The sequence below is a fragment of the Corapipo altera genome, unplaced genomic scaffold, assembly GCF_003945725.1.
Source record: "Corapipo altera isolate COAL_440 unplaced genomic scaffold, ASM394572v1 23, whole genome shotgun sequence".
NCBI classification, from domain to species: Eukaryota; Metazoa; Chordata; class Aves; order Passeriformes; family Pipridae; genus Corapipo; species Corapipo altera.
Window position 1 is genome coordinate 19823690 of NW_020884878.1, and position 21770 is coordinate 19845459.

The 21770-nt window shown below is 39.3% G+C and overlaps 1 protein-coding gene across 11 annotated transcripts in view; it reads right to left on the minus strand.

Annotated features, from left to right (window-relative positions):
* Positions 1–7794: 7794 nt before the first annotated feature.
* Positions 7795–21770, minus strand: part of MIPOL1 (mirror-image polydactyly 1) — a 184127-nt gene continuing 170151 nt past the window's right edge. For all 11 annotated transcript variants that reach the window (XM_027637715.1, XM_027637720.1, XM_027637716.1 and 8 more), the window contains one exon: positions 7795–13321. In XM_027637715.1, the coding sequence (XP_027493516.1) occupies positions 13255–13321 (67 nt within the window). In that variant the 3' untranslated portion in view covers positions 7795–13254. The remainder of the gene's footprint in view (positions 13322–21770) is intronic.

Consider the following 21770-nt stretch of genomic DNA (forward strand, 5'->3'; position numbering starts at 1 on the left):
CAACTGGATACTCCTCTAACCATGAGGGCAAGAGACTGCTGTCAGGTAGGACAAAACTCAAGTGAATTCAGGGTTCAGCCCCATAGATATGAAGTGACTGCCAGGGAGGGTGGATACTCAGTGTTGGCATTCAGCTCTGCAGTTCTGCTCTTGTGATACCCTTTCTTACTTTTTTGAGCCCTGCTTTTGACCTCCTCCCTCTTAACCAGCAACGGTGCAGTGTTTCTCACCCCATTTTCATGATCAGTGCAGTATCACTCTTCCTACTTAGAGGCTGTCATCCCTTCCTGCCAGCCCTGCCTGCCTCTTGGCATTGCTCCCTCCCTGTCATACTCATGCCAAGAACAGCCTCGCCCCCTCTCTGGGAGCAGAGCAATACTCCTGCCCATCAGATCTGCACCCCAGATCACTTCTTTCCATTCACATTCCACTAACCTCTACCCAGCCACTATTCTTACCATCCTTTGACTTAGCTCAAATTACAGTGTAATTAAAATCACCATGGAACACAACTAAACCAACAAGATTAACTACACAATCACTTTGGTTTTGTTTTTTTTTTTTTTCAGCCTTACTAGACATCTACCTGGCTTCAGCAATTTTTGCTTTCAGATGGTTATGACAGGAATATATTTCTTTCCATATTGGGAAGGTTCATGGTCCAGCAACAAAAATACAGGACATAGGTATCAGTATTAATGAAGCGGAGTTCATTGAAATGAGCTTCCTAACTCTACTTTACATTTTTCTTTTTTTTTCAGGTTACTCTTTTATTACTGTTTTCTGCCTCAGATAGTTTTCTCACTAGTCTCTTCCACATCCAGAAATTCTTAGGGAGGAATGGAGCACAAATACACATACTCTGAAGGGCTGTCTAGGACTGACACCAAGCATGTGGTGTTGGTGATGGGTGTGCCTTAGAGAATAAGCATGTTTCTTAGAATCAGGAATGAACACAGTAAAGGCTTGGAGACATCAGCTTATATAGACTATATTTGAGAGTAGGAAAAGGGTGTTGTGTCCAGGTTAAGTATCTGCATGACCAAGAATTAGAAACGCCTTACTCTTTGGACAATACCTGGTAAGTGATATCAAAAACTCACTCTACTCAGTTTATCCAAAAGAAGAACTTCTCTTTGGATTCTCAGGAAAAGGAAGTGTAATGAGACCTATTGGTCTGAAGCTAAAAGAAGACAAAGACAGACTAGAAAACAAGTTCAACAGATTCTCTGTGGAGTCCTTCATCAGGGTTCTGTAATTCCCCACACATCTGTAGTTCCACCTGAAGGACTGGGACTTGCTCTAGGTGTAACAGACCAAGGGGTACTGGAATTGATGTAGTTGTTGTTGGTATCCAGCTTTTCTAGGGTGAGTCCACCAGAAAAGCAACAGTAAGTCAAGAAGGAGGAGCCTGCCATTTGTTTTTTTATATGTTGAACAATTCTATAGGGTTTCCCACATTTTTGATGCACAATAGCTTTTCAGAACTTTTTCTTTGGGTTGAAATATACTACATGCATGTATTATAATCACCATAGATTGCCATGGCAGCTAGCTAGATATCTGTGTTGTATATCAATCACTTAGGTAAAGGAATAACTGAATAGGAACTAAAGACATAATTTACAGGTTTTGCAAGTGGGGCATGGGGTGGAAGGAGGGAACAGGACATGCCTATGGCAGGTGGTGGTATATCTCCTACACATCCTGGGTCAAGAGGATAATATGTGGTTCAGCCTGCCAGACCTCAGTTTGCTTTACTACTAGTGGAAAGCAATAGTCACAGCACCCAGTTAGGCACCTGCAGCAGGTGTTTTTGGAAGAGCTCTAAGAAGATAAAATGTCAATAGCACTGAAAAAAAAAGACTATTAATGAGAGAGTGGGTAGCAGGTCACTCAACAGCAATGGTCGGCTCTACAGGAAATGAGGTTGTGTGAGGGTAAAGTTCTGGAGAAAACACCTCATAACATGCAAAGTTAGTAATTTGCAAACAAGATTTCAATGAATGCAAAATTACAAGGGTAATTACCGGAAATCAGGGTGAATGGTTACAACAGGCAGCTGTGGGTTTGCTATATAGGACTATTGAGAACAGTCCTGTGGGATTTCACAAAAACACCCGCTGATGAAACCGTATTTTCTTTAGGTATAGGCAGTTCAGATTTATAACAGTCTTATTCTACTGGCTATTAGAGCTTTGGGGAAATAAAGTTATCATGAGCAAACAAGTGAAATGCGGAGGAAGCAGGACATTTATCTGCTAGAAAAGCAATTGAGCTGAGTTTCTCCATTATGTGATCAAAGAAGAGCAAAACTGTGAAGCTTTCTGCCCTTCACTTCAGCACATGCTCTGGTGGTTGTTGCTGTATTCAAATGTTTGATGCTGTAGCTGTGCAGATACGAGCAGTTTCTCTTACTCTCCACAGATAACCCTGCACACTGGCAGCACAACCCTTAGTCAAGTCTTTACTTAACACAGTGCAGGGTGAGTTTGCACATCTTTGTCCTTGCTTCTGCACTTCAGGTTCTCACGAGATGAATAAATTCAAGTCCAAAAGTACTGTAAATGGGTGCAGTGAGTCCCATATGCAATGACTGGGAAGAATGGGGGAATCGCAGTCCTGCAGATGTCTGGGCCCAAATGGTCATATGGCTTAAAGGCCCAAGTGGGAAGATCTCTATTCTGGCAGTGCACACATATGCACCAGGCAAGGAATCCTGCACCCCTAGGAAAGTGGGAACATGGGTCATCTAGTGAGCAGAAGACATGACTGCCTACATCGTCCTGCAGCTAAACCTCAGTTACTGCACACAACACAGCTACTCCCACTGGAAAATATCCCTTGGGGGAACAGTCTGTCCATAGGATCATGCTAACCTTTCTGAGCTCTATTCCCTATGACAGATTGCCTAGAAATTCATTAATTTTTACATATAACTTTGGATGCCCTGAAATGCCACAGGTTCCTCTTTGTCTCCAAGGGAGCCCCACTCCTTTTTGCAAAGCTGAACATCAGTGCAATTCATGAGAGACAAAAAAAAATTAGGATGGTACAATTCATTTTTGTTGATACTCTGGTATAGTCCAGGGAAGTTGCAACCAGTTCCAGAGATTTTTCCATGGCCCAGCAGCCAAACATTAGTTTATAAAGCAGTTCAATAGGGATAATATTTTTCTTAAGGACTACAAAATTCCTTTTGTACATATAAAATTTGTTGCTGATATGACTTTATAGCTTGTCTTAACACAACTACTGAGCACATAAAGGCATATTAACACTTAAGCCACAAAATGACAACTTTGCTATAGACATGGCCCTTACTTTTGTTCATACAGTTGCAACTCATTATCTTGGACAGCTGAGAATGAATACCTGAGAGCTGTAATTTAGCAAGGACTAGATCTTCCAGATGTTTCTGGTGGTCATCAGTCTATCCACTAAAAAGGCTGCAGCCCCTCAAGCTGTGTGCCACTGCCTTCCTACACAGAGCTGCCACACGTCCAACCAGCCAGCTCAGCACTACCTAAGCTAAACCAAAATCAGTCAGGTTAACCAAGCTCTGCTCCTTCTCTGCTCTCTAGGACAGCACAAGCCTGGACTTGCTAAGCCACAGAACGGGAACCATTACAAATGTGATAAAGAACCTGTGGGTGGCTAAAGGTGGCGTTACAGTGCTGATAGCACCAATAGAGTTATCAAGATCTGCCTAAAAAATGCTCTTTCTACTTTTGTCACTTCTAATCAGGCCCACTGTGAAGAAATACAAGATATAGTCAAATGCTCATTTAGGCATTTCTTTTGCTAACTTAGGGACAAAATACTATTAATTTTCCTTTTAAATGTGTGCTGAGATATATTGATGAAAACTGTACAACGGTTCAGATCCTATTAAATATAACTCAATATTTACTATTTTGATATAACTTTTTGTGTCCTGTTTATATCAAGAAAGTCTTAGCAATAGGACAACAGAAGTAGAGAGGACACCATCAATTTTCATATTGCTTATCTAGCGACCAAAACAGCTACATGTTAATTAGAAATGTTTTATTTGAAATTTAGAACCAAGGTAGCTTGTCCTATCAAACAAGACTTTAGTGAAAAAAAGGTACACAATCAAATTTGAACTAATTTTCTAGCCTTATGCTCACACATAACCTTACTGAGACATCTACTTTCAAATATTACAACAGCTTTCACTTCCATAAAATTTTTAAAACTTCTATATGTAAGCATAGCAAAGTATTTCTGTCACTCATTGTAACAACTTTTCCTCCTTTTCTATGTCTGAATCTGAAGCAGGTAAAGCTTCCACACTCATGCATATTTGGGTTTCACCTTATTCCTATCTATGGGGCCTGATGGCATTCATCCAAGAATCCTCAAAGAGCTAGCTGATGTCACCACACAATGTCTCTCGATGATTTTTCAGTGGTCTTGGGAATCCAGAGAGGTCCCAGCTGACTGGAAGCTGGTGAACATTGTCTTGATTTTCAAGATAGGCAGAAATAAGGACCCCAGAAACTACAGGCCTGTCAGTCTCACTTCAGTGCTTGGTAAAGTTACGGAGAAGATTATTCTGGAAGGTATTGAAAAACACATGAAAGACAATGCAGTTCTGGTCACAGCTAGCATGGCTTCATGAGAGAAAAGTCCTGCTTATGATACCTGATTTCCTTGTATGACAAGGTAATCCACCTAGCTGATCAAGGAAAGCCAGCTGATGTAATCTTTTGGAATTTCAGTAAAGCTTTCGATACTGTCTCTCACGGCATCCTGGACAAAATGTCCATCACACAGCTGGAAAACATATCATGCGGTGGGTGAGCAATTGGCTCAAGGTCGAGCACAGAGTGTAACAGTAAATGGGGTACCATCAGACTGGTGACCTGTCACCAGTGGGGTTCCACAGGATCTTAGGCCCTGTGCTCTTCAACATCTTCATAAATTACTTGGATGCAGGACTAGAAGGGATACCAAGCAAGTCTGAAGATGACACAAAACTAGAGGAGGTGTTGACTCCCTCAAAGGCAGGGAGGCCCTGCAGAGAGACCTCAACAAATTAGGACTGGGCAATCACCAACCATATGAAGATCAGTAAGAGAAAGTGCTGGATTCTGCACCTGGGATGGGGCAACCCCAGATGTTTGTACAGACTGGGGAATGAGATGCTGGAAAGCAGTGCCACAGAAAGGGACCTGAGGGTCCTGGATGATGGGAAGTTGAATATAAGTCAGCAGTGCCCTGGCAGCCAGGAGGGCCAACCATGTCCTGGGGGGCATCAGGCAAAGCATCACCAGCCGGTCGAGGGAGGGGATTGTCCTGCTCTGCTCTGCACTGCACTGGTGTGGCCTCACCTTGAATATTATGTGCAGTTTTGGGCACCCCAATATAAGAAAGATATTAAGCTCTTAGAGAGCATCCAAAGGAGGGCAATGAAGATGGTGAACGGCCTTGAGGGGAAGCCGTGTGAGGAGTGGCTGAGGTCACTTGTTCTGTTCAGCCTGGAGGACACTGAGGGGAGACCTCATCACAGTCTACAATGTCCTCACGAGGGAAAGAGGAGGGGCAGGCACTGATCTCTTCTCTGTGGTGACCAGTGACAGGACCTGAGGGAATGGCCTGAAGTTGTGTCAGGGGAAGTTTAGGCTGGATATTTGAAAAAGGTTCTTCACCCAGAGGGTGGCTGAGCACTGGAACAGGCTCCTCAGGGAAGTGGTCACAGCAGCAAGCCTGACAGAGTTCAAGAAGCATTTGGACAATACTCTCAGGCACATGGTGTGACTCTTGGGCCAGGAGTTGGACTCAATGACCCTTGTGGGTCCCATCCAACTTGGCATATTCTGTGATTCTGTGAAAATTTAATTTCTACCTTGCACTTTCTCTGTTATGCTGCTTTAGCATCAATAGGGCAGTCCAGATGTTCTGGTTTGTGTCTTCCTTGCCTTATGGGAAGAAGAGTCCTACTTGAAGCTATTATTTATCTGTATCTTACTCAATTTGCTGATCTGAGCCCAGAACTCCAGAAACAAAATGTTTGATGATGCTTAATATATGTTTCGGAACCCCATGGCTCCATATTCATATCCTGTACCGTGGGTATGGAGCCCTACATTTTTGGACTGTGTGAGGATAGTGTCCCCACCAGTGAAAATATGGTGGAGCAGCAGAGCTGATTTGCCTTAACACAGTCATAGTTTGAAGTGTTATTTTCTGTATAGCCATTTGGAAAAAAAAGGATGAAATAAATGCCACATTTGATCACATTCCTAATATTTATCTATTTGTGCATCTCCCTTTCCTGCTTAATTCTGCCACTAATGTTGAACAAATATCACCTGTAATATTGATGTTCTCCATACACTGGTAGATTGTTAGAGGTGAGAGAAAATTTTCCCTATATAAAGCAGAAGAAACAAAGCTGATAATTTAAAATTGCCTATTAAAGCATAAAATGGGATGATTTTAATGTTATGAGCATGTATTGATGGAGCCCATACCACTTGTTATTCTATTTCTAGTCCAGTATACTTTCACAAAGATTGCATCTGGGTTGAGTATGTTCTCTAAGTAAGTTAAATACCCAAGTGAAGAAATGAGATAACTTTTTGAAAAGCTAATTTTCACTTAGAGATATCTAAAATCTTACTTCTAAGCATGAGTTCAACATCTGAATTGATATCTATATCAGTCTAGACACCAGCAGGCTTATTTCTCATAAACTGATTTTTGAAAAGCTATCCTCTTTGGTCACAAAACCTGTGAAATTGTGGTACCACATCAGTGAAAGTCAAACAATCATGAACAAAATCCTGTGGCTTCAGACAATGAATTAGAGTAGTATCAAAGTAGCTTTTCATTTTTTATCATCTTAATATTTTGATTTTTCTTACAATTTTTTTCTGAAAATAGTTCTGCTAATACTTAGTGAGTGAACAAATAAAAGAGTTTCCATCCTTTGAATTCTTTGGGAAACCATTACATTTTTCAATTGTGTATGACATGCAGCATGTATATTTGTGTGTAAGTATGAATCATCACAAATTTATGTAATGTATTCTGCAAGGGTTACCATACCCTTGTTTTATCATGGCCACAGTTGTGATCAGTTCTATCAGTTACATTGTTATTTTACCATATGACAATGTACCTGCTTCTATCATGTTCAGCAGCCATCCAAACTATGATGAACTTCTGTGAATGTGGCACTGCATAGACCTTTGGCCCAAGGTCACTTGCTGAACAGGGGTTCTTGCATGTTTTAAACAAAATGGGGTGATTTCAATCTATACATTCTCAATATTTTAAGTTTCAGTACAAGTTTCAGGTTAAAACTTGAAAGAAAATAAAAGTGATGGGGTTCTTTTGGTTGCTGATTTTTTTTTTTTAATTAGACTAAACATTCCCCTTGCCCATCCTTTCTTCCAAGGGAAGGAAAAGAAAGTTCAAAGACTGCTTTTCCTTTTCCTCAAGCTATTCTATTTCATCAGTTCAGTACACCTTTTCAAGCTGTTTTCTTTACTGCCTGTCTTGCAATACTTACTCATCACAGTACATAGCATAAGATCAAAGCACTGCAGGATCTGGCCCCACTATTCCTGTATTCCATTAATTTTACAATCAAGTCTTGGCTACCAAGGTGAAGTCCGAAATTCTAAAAACACTTCTGGCTTTGTATTTCTGATGTTTAGCTGAATAGAGTTACCAGGTGCATGTTACCTTAAAATGGATTGTTAATGACAATATTTTACAATTAACAATAAAAAACCACACTCCAACTCCTGTTGCAGACTATTTTAATAAAGGGATTATAAAATACAAAAGAGAGAGAGACAGGTAACCTGAGACGCAATTTTGGAATGCAAACTTTTAGTTCAAATGTGCAAGCTCAAACTTAACAAATGTTTAAAATATTTGAGTTTGTCAAATGGTGCCAAAATAAACCCTGTCTTTTCTAAAGAATATATATTTAGCTAGGCACTGGCAATGTAAATCTTTCAACCATTTCAAGTATTTGTTTAAAAGCCTCACAGAACACGTGGGCTCCCAACAAAACTGAAGAATGAAATGTTTAGAACACTGAAGCTCAACCTAATATGCGAACACTACTTCGATTTTTTGAACTTGTGAATACATTTTATTTACCGATGCATGAGAAGAACAAACAGAGAAAGTCCATTTCTGCAGACCTGATGTAAAATGGTAAAGTGACAAGAGTCAGTACATGTAATGCTGCGACCACAGCAAGCGCAGTGTCAGAGAAACTGCCCGTTGGTGCTTTCATGTGCCTCACAGTTTATTCTTGCATGGGAGAAAAATATTCTGCACTATAAATTAAAAAGAAAAAAACAAAACAAACCTAACAGCCTTAATATGCAATTATTCTAAATGAAGGAAATAAAGGCACAGAGAAATCCTATTTAAATAGATAAAAGTTCATTTGTATATATGGATTAAAGATGGTAAGAATATACATAGAGTCAGTCTTGTAAAATGTCCAGTGATTTGGAATAAATAAACAAATAAATGTGCTATGACAACATATTGACATCACTAAACTATTTTGATAGGATGACTTATTTATAAAAACAGTTTTAATATTCCCTTACATTAATGATTAACTAATGAATTTTACTTTGTTGTGAATATATTTAAAGAGGAATCAAACTGACTTCAGTTACAGGACTCCACTAACAAAACTGAGCTGCCTCTGAACTTTCAAATATCAGCAGTTTTCCCAACAGTAATACAGAAGACCATGCCACCAGTTTTGGGCTGTGGGCTGAATGAAAAATAGTACTAAAAGACTAAAGGTCCGTCATTCTTTTCTGTTAAAGTTGATTTGTCACAATATTGTTAATTAGTGAGGGCTTAGAGAAGGCTTACTAGGAATATAATTACAGTGCAGAAAAGCATTAATAATGCTCTTATCCCAAGCCAACATGATGCTATTTACATATTTTACCCTGGCATATACCAGAAATGGCTCCCAATGCATAATGTGCTGCAGGATCATCAAGAGAAAGACACAAAATCTCACAGGGGAAGGATGTTTCTGAGTATCTCAGTGCTCTTCAAGATAGCAGGGACCCTAATTTGGCCAGTAATTACAACTGCCACCATAAGCATCACCTTGGTGAGCCACCTTTCATCATGAACTGTTGTTCCATTGGGAGGCAAATGAATTGGTAGTCCTCGTACATAATAGGATACCATCTCATCCTTCTCTCATATATGAGGACAGAAGTGACAATTGCATTTGCCTGCTGTATAAGGGCAGGCTTCTTTTCACTTTCAGAGCTCTGCAGAGACATCATACAATAAAAATTATACAATAAAAGCCAATTAACCCATGTTATCATTATTGCCTATTTCTACTCACCAGAGCAGAATTCTGACCCTCGTTACACTGAAGGGCAAAAGTCAGACTGGGCTCAACAGGGCCAGAAGTTCAGCTGAGGGCACTAAAGGCTGGGCCTCCATTACCAGACCTGTGTGACTTTTGCTGTTCAGTTCAGTGGGTGAAGAAGCTGAAGTGTTTTGACATTAGCCACACAGATGCTTTTGCAAACTCCCTGGAGGAGCGCAGAAACCTCTTCAGGGGCTGCATACTGTTAATGACAGTCACTAAGGAATTTGCCAAAGACCACACACCAGGTTGTTAGCAAAGAAGAGTGAGAACCCAACTGTTTCTGAACCGTCACCTCTCAGCACAGTAAATTTCCCAAGGTCCTTTTCAAAGAAGACAAACATTTCCAGCTGAATTTTAAAGATCAACACCTGATTTAATTATGATTCAAATACATTTATCTACATTTGTCATTTATGACAAAAGACCCTAACTAAAATGCTCACTTAATTTCAGGTGGCTTGGTGAAGACATAAGTCAGAGTAGGGAACTATTTTTTCACCTTAGATACAATGTGTCAAAAGGAAAATTATGAAGCAACTATCACTTAAGTATTACCCGCAACCAGATCTATCTGGTATCGTGCCTGCTGGATGGCTTTTGCCTGGCTAATCCTACTTTTCCAAACAACGGGCTGGAGGTCAAACACTCTGGCTGTATGAAGTTCGCTCTCATGAGATTTTTCACCTGGAGGCAGAAATACTTGGGGAAGGTGACAAGGAACTTAGCACATTCATGCATGGAGAACAAGCCCTGATTTAGTAAACTTGCATTTTCAAAGCAGCAAACATCTTCCTCATCAAAGCTGCTGAAGAGTAAGAGGGAAGATCTTCAAATTGAAAAATAAGTAGTTCAAAGCTAGATTAAAACAATGAGTAAGAATAAATGTATCATTTTTACAGCGAAGGAGAAGTTACTTCAAGTTACAGGGATCTTTGTCCCAGAACCCATGTTCAACTTCACTAAGAAACCACCTTGAAGAGGCAGTAATTTGGAGATGGCAGTATTTCATATCACCGTATGGAGATGCTGATGATACTATGCTACTGTGAGTATTAAAGAGAGGTTGTGAGGCATTCACCAGGGAATGCACATTAAAACAATAGATGACATTCAGCATCCATAAATGCAAAATTATGCATTCAGAAAACAGTTCTGTCTTCATATACCTGATGATGAACTCACAGCTGAATGTTAAAACTGAGGAATGAAATCTAAAGTTGTTAGTACTATAGAAATATTAATACCAATAAATAATCTCTCATAAAGTAAATCCAATGCTAAAAACGATTACAAATAGCATAGAGAATAAAACAGATAACATAATCATGGCAACAACCAAAGTCACTTTTTGTCCATATCTTGAATACTAGGCATAAATCTGGTTGCATCTCAGTGAAAACACTGCAGAGCTGGAAAAAATAGAATAGCATGACAAGGCCAAATAAAAACATGAGACGGCTCCTTTGTAAGAGACTAAGGTTTCTCTCTGGAAAAGAAAAGCCGGGGGAAATGATGCCAAATACGTAAAATCACAAGGGATATGGAAATAATATGAACAGGGAATGGTTACTCACCATTTCTCTCATACAAAAACTAGGCGATAGCAAATGAATACAGCTGATTCTTAACTAAGAAAAGGAAATATTTCTTCACTCAATGCATCATTAACTGCATAAGACCTTGTGACAGGAACAAGTAGATAGTAAAAATTTAAATGGAATCAAAAACAGGTCATGAAAAAATGCTGCTAAATACAAAGACACCATCTCTGCCTTAGAAAGCCCCTAAATAACAAATTGCTGGGAGAGCAGCTGGGAGTATGGTCACCAGTGCTGCCCTGACTTTATACCCTTTCCTAGGCATCTCCTATTTGTTATGGCCAAAGGCAGTCTTTGAGCTTTGGTCTAGAACAGTATGGTAGTCCTTATATTTTTATCTTTATTCCTTCCTCACTACTTCCTTAGAGCAGAAATGGTTCAACAGCACTGACAGGTCAGGAGATCTTGTCATTCACTTAGTGCATCAAAGCTCAATGAAGACAGTAGGACAGAGAGCAGTTGAATCACCCAAAGTGCTGAGCAGCAGCACAAGGGCGATGGTGAAGGAATTGGAACTGGGGGTGGGGGGTGTGACAGTCCTCTGGTCTGGAAGCAATAAGCTTTCTTCCCATTGAATAGGTGTGGGGGAGAGGCTCCAGACTCACTAGCTATCTTAGGGTTGACCAAAGGTCAGAAAGGAGAATTTCAGAAGCTTCTAGAAGTGACCTGTGTAAATTTGGCTTGGAGGGATGCTACTTATCTCCCTGCAAGGGGTTAAGTTTGGTCAGCTGAAACTAGGGGGAGCTTAGGTCTGCAGATGAGGAAGGTTTAACATGTAATTGCTTGAAAGAAAAAAACAGACATTAAAATGTCTCTCTCTCTCTACTCAAAATTAAAAATGTCTCTCTCTCTACTCAAAATTAAAATTTCATTTTCTCCAGCTGAACTGCACTATTAAAACAAGCAAGCATTAAGAGAGAAGGCCATGTAACAACATTAAACACAAAGCAAAGCAGGCAAGTCGAAACCTTAGGAGCTACATCCACCTTGCCTGAGCTGGCTGGTTCTGAGAGTATCTCAAAGCCCATCTGGCTCCTGAAATTCATTACTGAATTTGGGGTGCTTAGAGATTACAGTTGCCTTCTTGAGCAGGTTTATATGAGTGCTGGCCTGACCGTTCATACAGGGAGATGGTTGGGTCACAAATATAACTCTAGGTCCAACTCTCCTCTATCTCTAAGGTCTAAAATGTGTGTCTGCCTCAAATTTTTCTCTTCAGCCCTCAAATTTCCCCCTCCCTGTAAGATTCTATCTTTCAGCCTTTGAGTTAAATCCTAGGGCACTTTGTGAGTAAACAAAAGCAGAGGGTTGGCAGTTTGGCCTAAAACCCAACCTAGATGGTAGTCCTGCACTGTAGAGCAAACAGAGGTCTATAAGAAGCAGGCAAAAAGTCTTGTAGGAAAGGGGTGAGAAAAGATGAACACTGAAAAGGAGAATTTTGAATCCATAAGGTGCTTTCTGAATATCTGAGAGCTTTTCCTCATAGGAAAGGACAAAGGAGTGACTGAAAACAATATAGGAAACTTCCTCCACTCTCTGAGATACTGTACGTCACAAGGTTTTCATGTTGCAATTTATTAAGATGCATCTATAGTGAAACCTAACTGTAAATTTCTTTTTTAATGTACACTGAAAATACCACGTACTAGTATAAGCTATTCAACTGTTGTATAAAGCTATACATTTATCCTGCCCTTTGATGTAGCCACAGCCACTAGCTGCAATTCAGTGGGCTATGAGTAAGGAGGAAAAAATATCCAGTATAGTAGCCAGAGATATTCCTTGAATGCCAAACTACTTTATCAATTAATATATTTAACATACAAATACTGGACTGTTTGCAGTCTCATAAATAAGAAGGAATTTAAATTTTGAAACTGCTTTGCAGGATTTTGAACCTGAAGCATTTAAAAAATTGATCAAGCTGTGCCTTGAAGCAGACTATACTGAGAGGACAGATTGTTCGAATAAGCATCTACATCATTTTTCACAGTACACAGTGCCACAATGCACTTGCTTAAAAACAAATACATGTTTGCAATGAAACATTTCAACAAATCACAAAACTCAGCAGCAAAGTAGTTAAACATTTATGATTTGATTTTATCTCAGCTTGGAATGTCGCTGGAGTGTCCCACTTCTAACAACTGTTTGCTAAGTTAAGGCTTTAGTGTTTACACAGTGCTGAATGAAGCAGCCTGGTCACCAGATGTGAATGCTTCCTTAGACTACAGCTTTCAATCAGATCACGGTCCTAATGGTCCCTGCTCCAACCTTCTTCCTCAGGACGTCCACCAGCCTTTCCAACCTGAGAGGGGGCAGGGGAGAGGGAGAGGAGAGAAAAAAAAAGGAAACTAATGTTAGGAATGTTCTGGCTGAAAGAGACAGTGTTTGCACTGAACCAAGCTGTCCTGGTGGTGGTCATGCTCAGAAACAAAGCACTACTGTAAAAGACAGACACTAAGGGAAAACGCAGACAACTTACAGAAAACTTTTTAACCTACAACCCAACCCATCTGCAGTCAGTGAAATATATCAGCTCACTCTTCTTTTGTAGTATATATAATATCTGAGGTCCCCATAAGGCATTAATACAAAACTCTGTGCAGTAATCCTGAAGGACATATACACTTTGGTGTAAGCAGGACAATCAATTTTTGCACTTTTTAAAATATGAGAGGTCCATGGTTCTTGCTAAATGTAAACTTAACTGTTGTTTCCTCTTAAAAAAATATCTTGCCTATTATCCAACAGATACTTCTATTGTTCAGTTTATAAATTTATGTCTAAAACCCCATGGAGTTTATGTCAAAAACCTTTTCAAAATACTCAACAAGACAAGTTTCTGAGGATGTGGAAGATGATGTTTTGAAGGTGGCCTGGATGATTCTTGTGTCGACACAACTACAGAAAAACTAACGGTCTAAATAAATAGGACAGAAAGATGCCTAATCCTGCCTTAGTTTTAGGGCACAGGCTATAAGCATGTTCAGAATCTCACCAGCCTAATTTCTTCTTTACTTTTGTTAAAGTATGTAGGCAAATGCAAAGGACTAAATTTGTTCAGCATTTTCCATCTGCACGTGTTTATCTCCAGCACTCCAGTAATCAATCATTCAATCTATTTCTTCAATTTATCTGTATTTTATGGAATCCTTCAGCGAAAGCTCTCTGACAAATAAACTATCTATATAAAAGTAGATTCTGTGTGTAGCAGAACACTTTTAGAACCACCTCCAGATTATCATACACACAACTTCCATAATAGATAAATAGACTTGCAGCTTCAAATAGCTGTATTCACTGGTACAAAGTTGAGCAGTTTTTCTTATCTGAAAAGACAATTTTCTTTTTTTATATGTGTGCATATATATATATATATATATGATACAATATGAGAAATGCAGATAGGAAATAAAAATAGCACAGCTTTATCAAAATTGCAAAATCCATTTTATCTCATGGATGCATTAGTAACTTCAGTGCAGGTAAACTGGTTAACATGGATTTATTGCCACAAGTCATGACTAATGCTCTTGGTACGTATTGAAACACTCTTGTTTTCCAGGAACCACCAAGCACGATGAAGCTACACCTTTCATTGTACTCACCAGGTGACTTAATTCCTGAAATGAGATTAAGCATTCACCACCCAAATGTAATCATGAGACACCAGGAAACATATGTGGAAAGTTCAGCTACTTCTAGCTGTTCCACAGGGACTCTAAGGGAGTGAAAGCACAGGTGAAAAACTACTGCTTACATACTCCTCTCCCTTCAGTTTTCCAACAGTTGCTTTTCCTTCTTAACCAACTAATCCATTTTTCCTGGTTTTGTAACATACATTTACTGCACTTCTTCGTCTTTATGGAAGCAGCACCCAGACAGCCATAACTCAGTGCAATCAGTCCATGCAAGTATAAAGTAAGGGATTTCACAAGTTATTCTCTCCTGAAAGTTTTCTCACAGAATCAATGTTTTCTGAGTTCTAAGGTTTTAACTCAGTTACTGACAGGTCACAGTTTCCTCAGCCTTCCCTTGCTGGGAAATTTCCCTGTTGAATCAGTTGTCACTCTATGTGCAAGTTCAGAAAGCAATGGCAGATTAGTCTTCTCTTTTAATAGCATGTATATTCAGAAGCATGGCAGCTTTCTCGGACACTTTATTGCTGTAGGTCTCACACTAGCACCCTATCTAATGTGCTTCAGAGACATAAAGCACTGGAGAAACATTTCAAAGTGTTTGGACCAACAGAAGGTTTGGGCTGCAAACTTTTTCTGGGAGACAGCATAAAATAGTAAAATTTGAGATCATGGCTTATTTAGATCACTGTTCAGTTAAAAATAAATACTTAAAAAGAAATACTGTGTGGCTTATACAAGGAAGGGTGGATATGACTTCAGTAGTTGAGGCTCCTTTTGGGGAGACACACGTCACTGCCTAGATAACTCTCCTATGATTGAGTTTGGATGTGCACCACTCTGTGACCAAGCAATGGCACTACACACCAGAGCAGAATAAGTTAGTGAAGAGCTGCCCATGTTTGAAGAGAAAGATCACTGGGATGAAAGTAGCTGTCTTCTGTTTAACCTTGAAACTGTCAGGCTTCATTGAAAATAATGAGGCTTAACAATCATAGCTTCTGCTTTTCAAATGAATGATGACTGAAATCATCAAAATGAGGTATTCCTCACCAAACACACCATGCAGGGCTTATTTGCCTTTTGTTTCAGTCATGTGTGGATTTTCAAATGTATTTATTTTCTATTAGAAGAAAAAAAAAAGCAACAGTGGATTAAGATACTGTGCCTTTCAAAGAGATTTAAAGAATAACATAAAAAAGAAACTGTAACAGCTAAGGTAACAGAGGGCAAAATTTACCCCTACACAGATACAAGACCCAATGTATCACTGAAATCCCACTTAAGCCTACAAAATAATGCCATGGGTTGAATGAGTGGCTAATAACTCTTGATACAAGCCTCAGGGGGCTTTTTGGAATGATAATCCTGGACTCCTTGTTCACCAAGAGCCCAACTCTGCCATCCCAACTCACACTAAGCAACATTTTTCTTTGTGAGGAATAAAAGGCTGCTAAAAAGGCTGTTTGTGCCAACGAGGTGCTACCTGCAAAGGGTGAGGGTGGCAGAGTCACCCCTTGTTGATAAGGCTTTGTGTCCAGCCCAGTGGGATGCTGCAGGCAGCTCCCTCTGGAGACTGAGCATTTTAATCTGTGGAAAACTGCAGTAATAATCTCATACCTCAAGATCAAAGATAACTTAAATGTTGAAACAGAAGAATGGAAGGTGCTGGGAACTAGTGTCAGTGTTTGCAGAGTTTTATTCAAAATATGGAAGACTGACCTGAAGAAAGCAACTTCTATTACTTTGTACCACTGTGATATAACTGCCACTATAATTTCACCACATTTTACTTAACTGAAAGCAGTACTGGCTGTGTTTGTTTGTATTCTAAGACAAAGAATGAACAAATTTGTGTTTTTGCTTGTGAAGAGTCCTCACGGTATAAACTAAATGTGCAATAGGACACTCTCTCCTGCGATGTAAGCAAGGACACTCACTGAATTTGCATCTCATGAAGCAACCAAAGTAATTCAAGAAGTAGCTATATTTTAGATCAGACAGAAGAATGATATGGTGGGTGGGCCACTTTGTTGCAGTGCTGAGGGTCCAAATGTGCAAGGATAGACACTCACCTTTAGGAATGTTTATAAAAGCCTCTTAAGAGATCACTCTCCATTCTCACAGATTTCAATTTCTTGCTTAGAAATTTTGGAAAATCACAGTAGGTGACCATTATTTTTTGTCACTCCAATACTTCTAGAAAATCTGTCCCTTAACAAATAAACTCTCTTAACAAAAGCTACTTCAGCATTGTCTATACGATTACTGTGAGTACAAAGTAACAAATAAAATACAGGAATGAAACCATGGATTCAGATGCATAGATACAACTTTGGTGTTGCTTACACTGATTTGCACATATCCAAAGCAAAAAAGCCCTGTGCCTTTCAGGATAGACGGAATTTGCATCCATGAAAAGCACAAAGATGATGGCTATAAATAATCTTTATCTACACTAACTACTTCTGTAATGCTCATCTTAGTGCTTCTATGAAATGGAAAAATAAAATAAAACAAAACCCAGAAATTAAGAAAGGGACATCTGGTCCATCATTGTTTTTAAGTTAGTAAGAGATGCAATACTGTGAAGAGTCTTGAATTTCTGTGGCTTAATGCTTCCTCTATACAAATTTAGAATTAAGCAGTTGAATCTGTGTTCTAATACAGAAATAAAAGGGGCTTGCTGCTATGATATTACTGATTTAATCATGTACTTTTAAATGTGTTGCTAAGCTTTAAGAAGATCCTCATCCTACCTAAATAGGAACATTGGTAGATGTGTCTTCCCCAAGACAAAATCTCAACCATTTTCAACTCCTCTTCTAGTTATTTCAAATTATGTTCCCTTATCACCTATGCACACAGCTGACAATGTCTTCATGGAGCATATGTTGTTGTATGGAGTGTTCTTACAAAGCTCCTGAATTGCTTGACAGTGTGCTCTGATTTTAAGCAAAGCCTTACAAAACTTTACTCCAGTGAGTAAAAACAATTTTGGTTTTAGAATCAGTTCTCATAAACCAGACTTAAAATCCTAAATGATAGAGAAGTTTGTTCCAGGAGCTCAGAAACTGAACATATAGGTGCAGATGTTACCAACTGATCTCTACTGCTGACTCTTATGCACATTTTTGGCTTGCTCTCCTCTTTTACATATTCTACTGAAGAAGTCTAGCTCTAAACTGTTATTAGGGATCAGTAAAAACTCTGCAACTGTGTAAATCCACACAGATTGGTACATCCTTCCACACTGCTCCATCTCTGGCCAAAGGAACTCAGCCCAAAAGACAGCAGTGGTTGTTATCCACAAGTTTTGAATATGACAGAGTTATACAGTCACAGAGTGATCTTCCACATAATCATGCCCCAGAAACAGACAAAATGGATACCCAGCTGACAGAAAAGGGCATCCTTCAAGTAGCCTGTGTCCTATCTGCAAAGCAATATATAGACTAGCTGAAAACAATAGTTTCTACCTGCAAATGGATGAGTTAAGCGACAAAAACAAAACCATCCTGGATTTCAAAATGCTATATAAAGGCTTATAAACCTAAACTATAACCCTTGGTTATCTTTCCAGTAGATAAGATTAGGCTCAGGCTACGAAGATGGCCTTACTTGCATGATTTCTGGCTTTTTGCAGAATGTGTTTCGCTAACAAAAATTTCCTTTAGAAACCAAGCATTTGAAAATATATTAGGAAAATAAAATGCATTGCACAAAAGCATTACAAGCAATTTAGCAATAAAGCTCAGTGAACGATTGTTTCATGACTGGTCATACAAACAAATTCACTTAATTTCATCCTAGAATCTTTGCCCTTCCCTTCCCTTCCCATCTTCCCATTTTCCACTTGGATAAACTTAATAAAATCTTAAACGGAGTACTTGTTTTCAGGTGTTTTCTGTCAATTCAAGGAAACAAATCACATAGAGAAGAGAGGTGCTGGTCTTGCTCAGAAACCAGTCATTTGGATAAGATTATTGACTCAAGAGGTTGGAGGAAACTGGTTCAGCTCTATTTTCTGCATGAGGGAACCAGACCCCAGCTGCTTCCCTCTCAAGGGAGTAGCACCATGCTAATGCTGGGTGCTGGGGTGTCTTGTTCTCAGTTTCAAAATTTGAGGCTGCTCCGACTGAACAAAGCACTTAAGTGTTTACTGGATGGAAGCCTGGAATTAAGGGTATGACCTCACAGTGTATGACCTATCTACCATGCTACACAGGCATTACCCTCCTACCTCCGAGTAGTTCAGTGAATTTTGAATTATTCCTATTCCTCAATTCAGGTACTATTTTTGTCACCTCAAAAGCCTACCTTTTGAACTATAATTTTTTATCAACTCACTAAAAAATATTGTCCATTGCATTTAATGGTGATGTACCAGTATGTAACAATTCCTTATAAATGGTCATAGTGATAAAGAATATATGTGGTTCTGATACACCAGGCTGCCTCTCTCTTCTTAACAAAGTTCCCTTCGCATCCTTTGGATCAGAGACTGGGTGTCTTTCTAAATGACATGCTGGAGTTCAGTGATGGTTTTTAACCTGATGCAGGCATTGCTGAATAAAATTTGGTGCCCTCTGTCTGTCAGGTGTCTGGACTGACTGGTATTAATCATCCTTTCTGGTCTTAAAACACAAGTCTTAGAGACTGACACAGGGTTGAACTGACTCACTACAGGAACTGCCACCAATTCCCGCCTGCACGACACTGTAATGTCACTCCAAAAAGTATCTTCCATTAAACTTGCAGAACTTAGTTTGGCAGGGCAAACCATTCTGTCTGTGAAAAGCACTGTCATCAAACAAGCGTTCCTACCAAATCCCTTTCAGTGTCTTCTCAACCCAAAAGAGTAATTCTGTATATGATTAAACTTAGAAGCAAATACAGCCAGTTGGGCTTCTGACAGCAGTGATATTTCAAAATAAACCTGGCTTACAAAGGCCTTGGCTAAAATATTAAGCTTTTATCTGTGGTCCACAATAACTAATCTTGTCAAACTGTTTGTTCTCTACCTTCTGTTTGGAAGATTATGAGCTAGCTCACCAATACTATTCACCTTGTGCCATCACTAACAGTAGGAAAAGTGAGCAGTAAACACAGTTGGTCTATTTTGACAGCATTTCACCCTACTTTGCATTGATGTAGGTTGTTACACAGGATAATGCAAAATCAGGACTTTGCTTCTGTGCAGGATTTAATGCCACCTTGCGAAAGGTATCACTCCTTTGCTTTCAAATGCTTTCTCAGGACAGCATGTGCTGATTGCCAAAAATAAATGATCTTGTGAGAAAGAAAAATAAACCCTGAAACAACTACACTGTATTTCAGTATATTGAAATCTACAACATGCTTATCACACAAACCAGGCTCCTACTATTGGATGGACCATTCACATCTGAGCATGTGGTTGATATTAAAGTTAAAAAATTAACAATAGCTGAAAGAGAGGATATATTGGCATATTTAAAGCCAAATGATATTCATCAGATTATTTAATCAGGTCACAGAATTTCCCCTAACTACTTCAGCTTGAATCCAACAGTTTATATGGCAATTTTATGCAACATTTACTACTTGTAATTGTGCTAGAAAAACCTTTTCTATGTATCCTTGCATAAGCCTGAATTACTTTTAGCACTGATAAGTACTGTTTCCACACACTTGGTATCACAGCTGGTCTCTTTTTTAGGAGAAATTTTGACATTGAAGCCTACCCCTTACAGTGGACTCCTTACATTTCCATGAAGTTTCTGCTGATATGAATAGGCAAGGGTTTCTTGGATTTTCTTGCCAAATACTTCCTGGAAGTCTGTGTCATCTGCTTAGGAAAAACTAGCAGTTTTACCTTATGCTAATATATCTTCCCCACAGAAAGTATTCTGCCATAGCATTTATTCATTTGAAGAGGGAAAAATATTAATTCCTAACAACTCCCTAAGAACACTAGTCCTGCCCTTTGGCAATGATTTTTGGTATCATTAGAGTGCCATGAATCACAGGCAAGCTTATTTTGGCTCTGAACTATATCTCACCTCCTTCTTGAGAGCAATACAATCTCAGAAAAGCAAATACTCTTTGCTTTGAGTGCTCAGAACACGGAGTGATGGTCAAACTTTTAAGTAAAGCTTTTAAAAGGCAGACATCAGGTCTATTTTGCATTATGTGTATTATGTGGCAAAACAGCGTACAGAAGAAGTGAAATGATTGGTGAAGCTCAATCAACCAAGAACACTGAAAAGTCCCACACATTTAATTTTATGTATAGGTAGTCTTGATCTGATCTGGGTTCCTCATGTGCACCAACATAATAATAATAAAATAGTATTCTGCTGAATCAGAGCCTAAAATTGCTGGATACAGAGCCCTTCTCTCTCAGCTTCTCAATCTGTGTTCTGAACCATGTCAACTGGCAACAGCTCACCAGTTTTCTTATTCTATATCCCACTGAGGTGTATTTCAGGAGATGAAAAAAGGACCTATTTTATATAGGATTTTGGTTTGTTCTAAATCCATCTTCAGGAATATTTAAAAGCAATGTCAAAAATTGATTATCAAAACCAAACAGAATTTCAATATGTTTAAAACAACAGAATTCAGGATGCAGGATGAGCAGATTAATATACATTTACAGATCTGCAGAGGATGGGGTTATTAAGAGACCCTAAACTTTAGAAGTACTACTCTGAAACCATCACATTACACCTTTCTGCATGTTTCAAACAAGCCTTCCTATTAAGGCCAAGTCTGAACCTCTCAGCTGCCTATTCCAAGGCAGTCCCACCTCTTTTGGATATGTTCTGGTCAAGTCCAGTTTACAGTGGGTTTGTACAATTGCAAACACTGATGGACTACGGTGCTGGTTTTGGCTGGGGTAAAACTCATTTTCTTCACAGTGGCTGGTAAGGGGCTGTGTTTTGGATTTGTGCTGAACACAGGGTTGACAATATAGATATATTTTTGTTATTGCTGAGCAGTGCTTACACAGAGCCAAGGCCTTTTCTGCTTTTCATACTGCCATGTTGGCAAGGAGGCTGGGGGTGCATGGGAAGCTGGGAGGAGATACATCTGGGACAGGTGACCCAAACTGAGCAGAGGGATATTCCA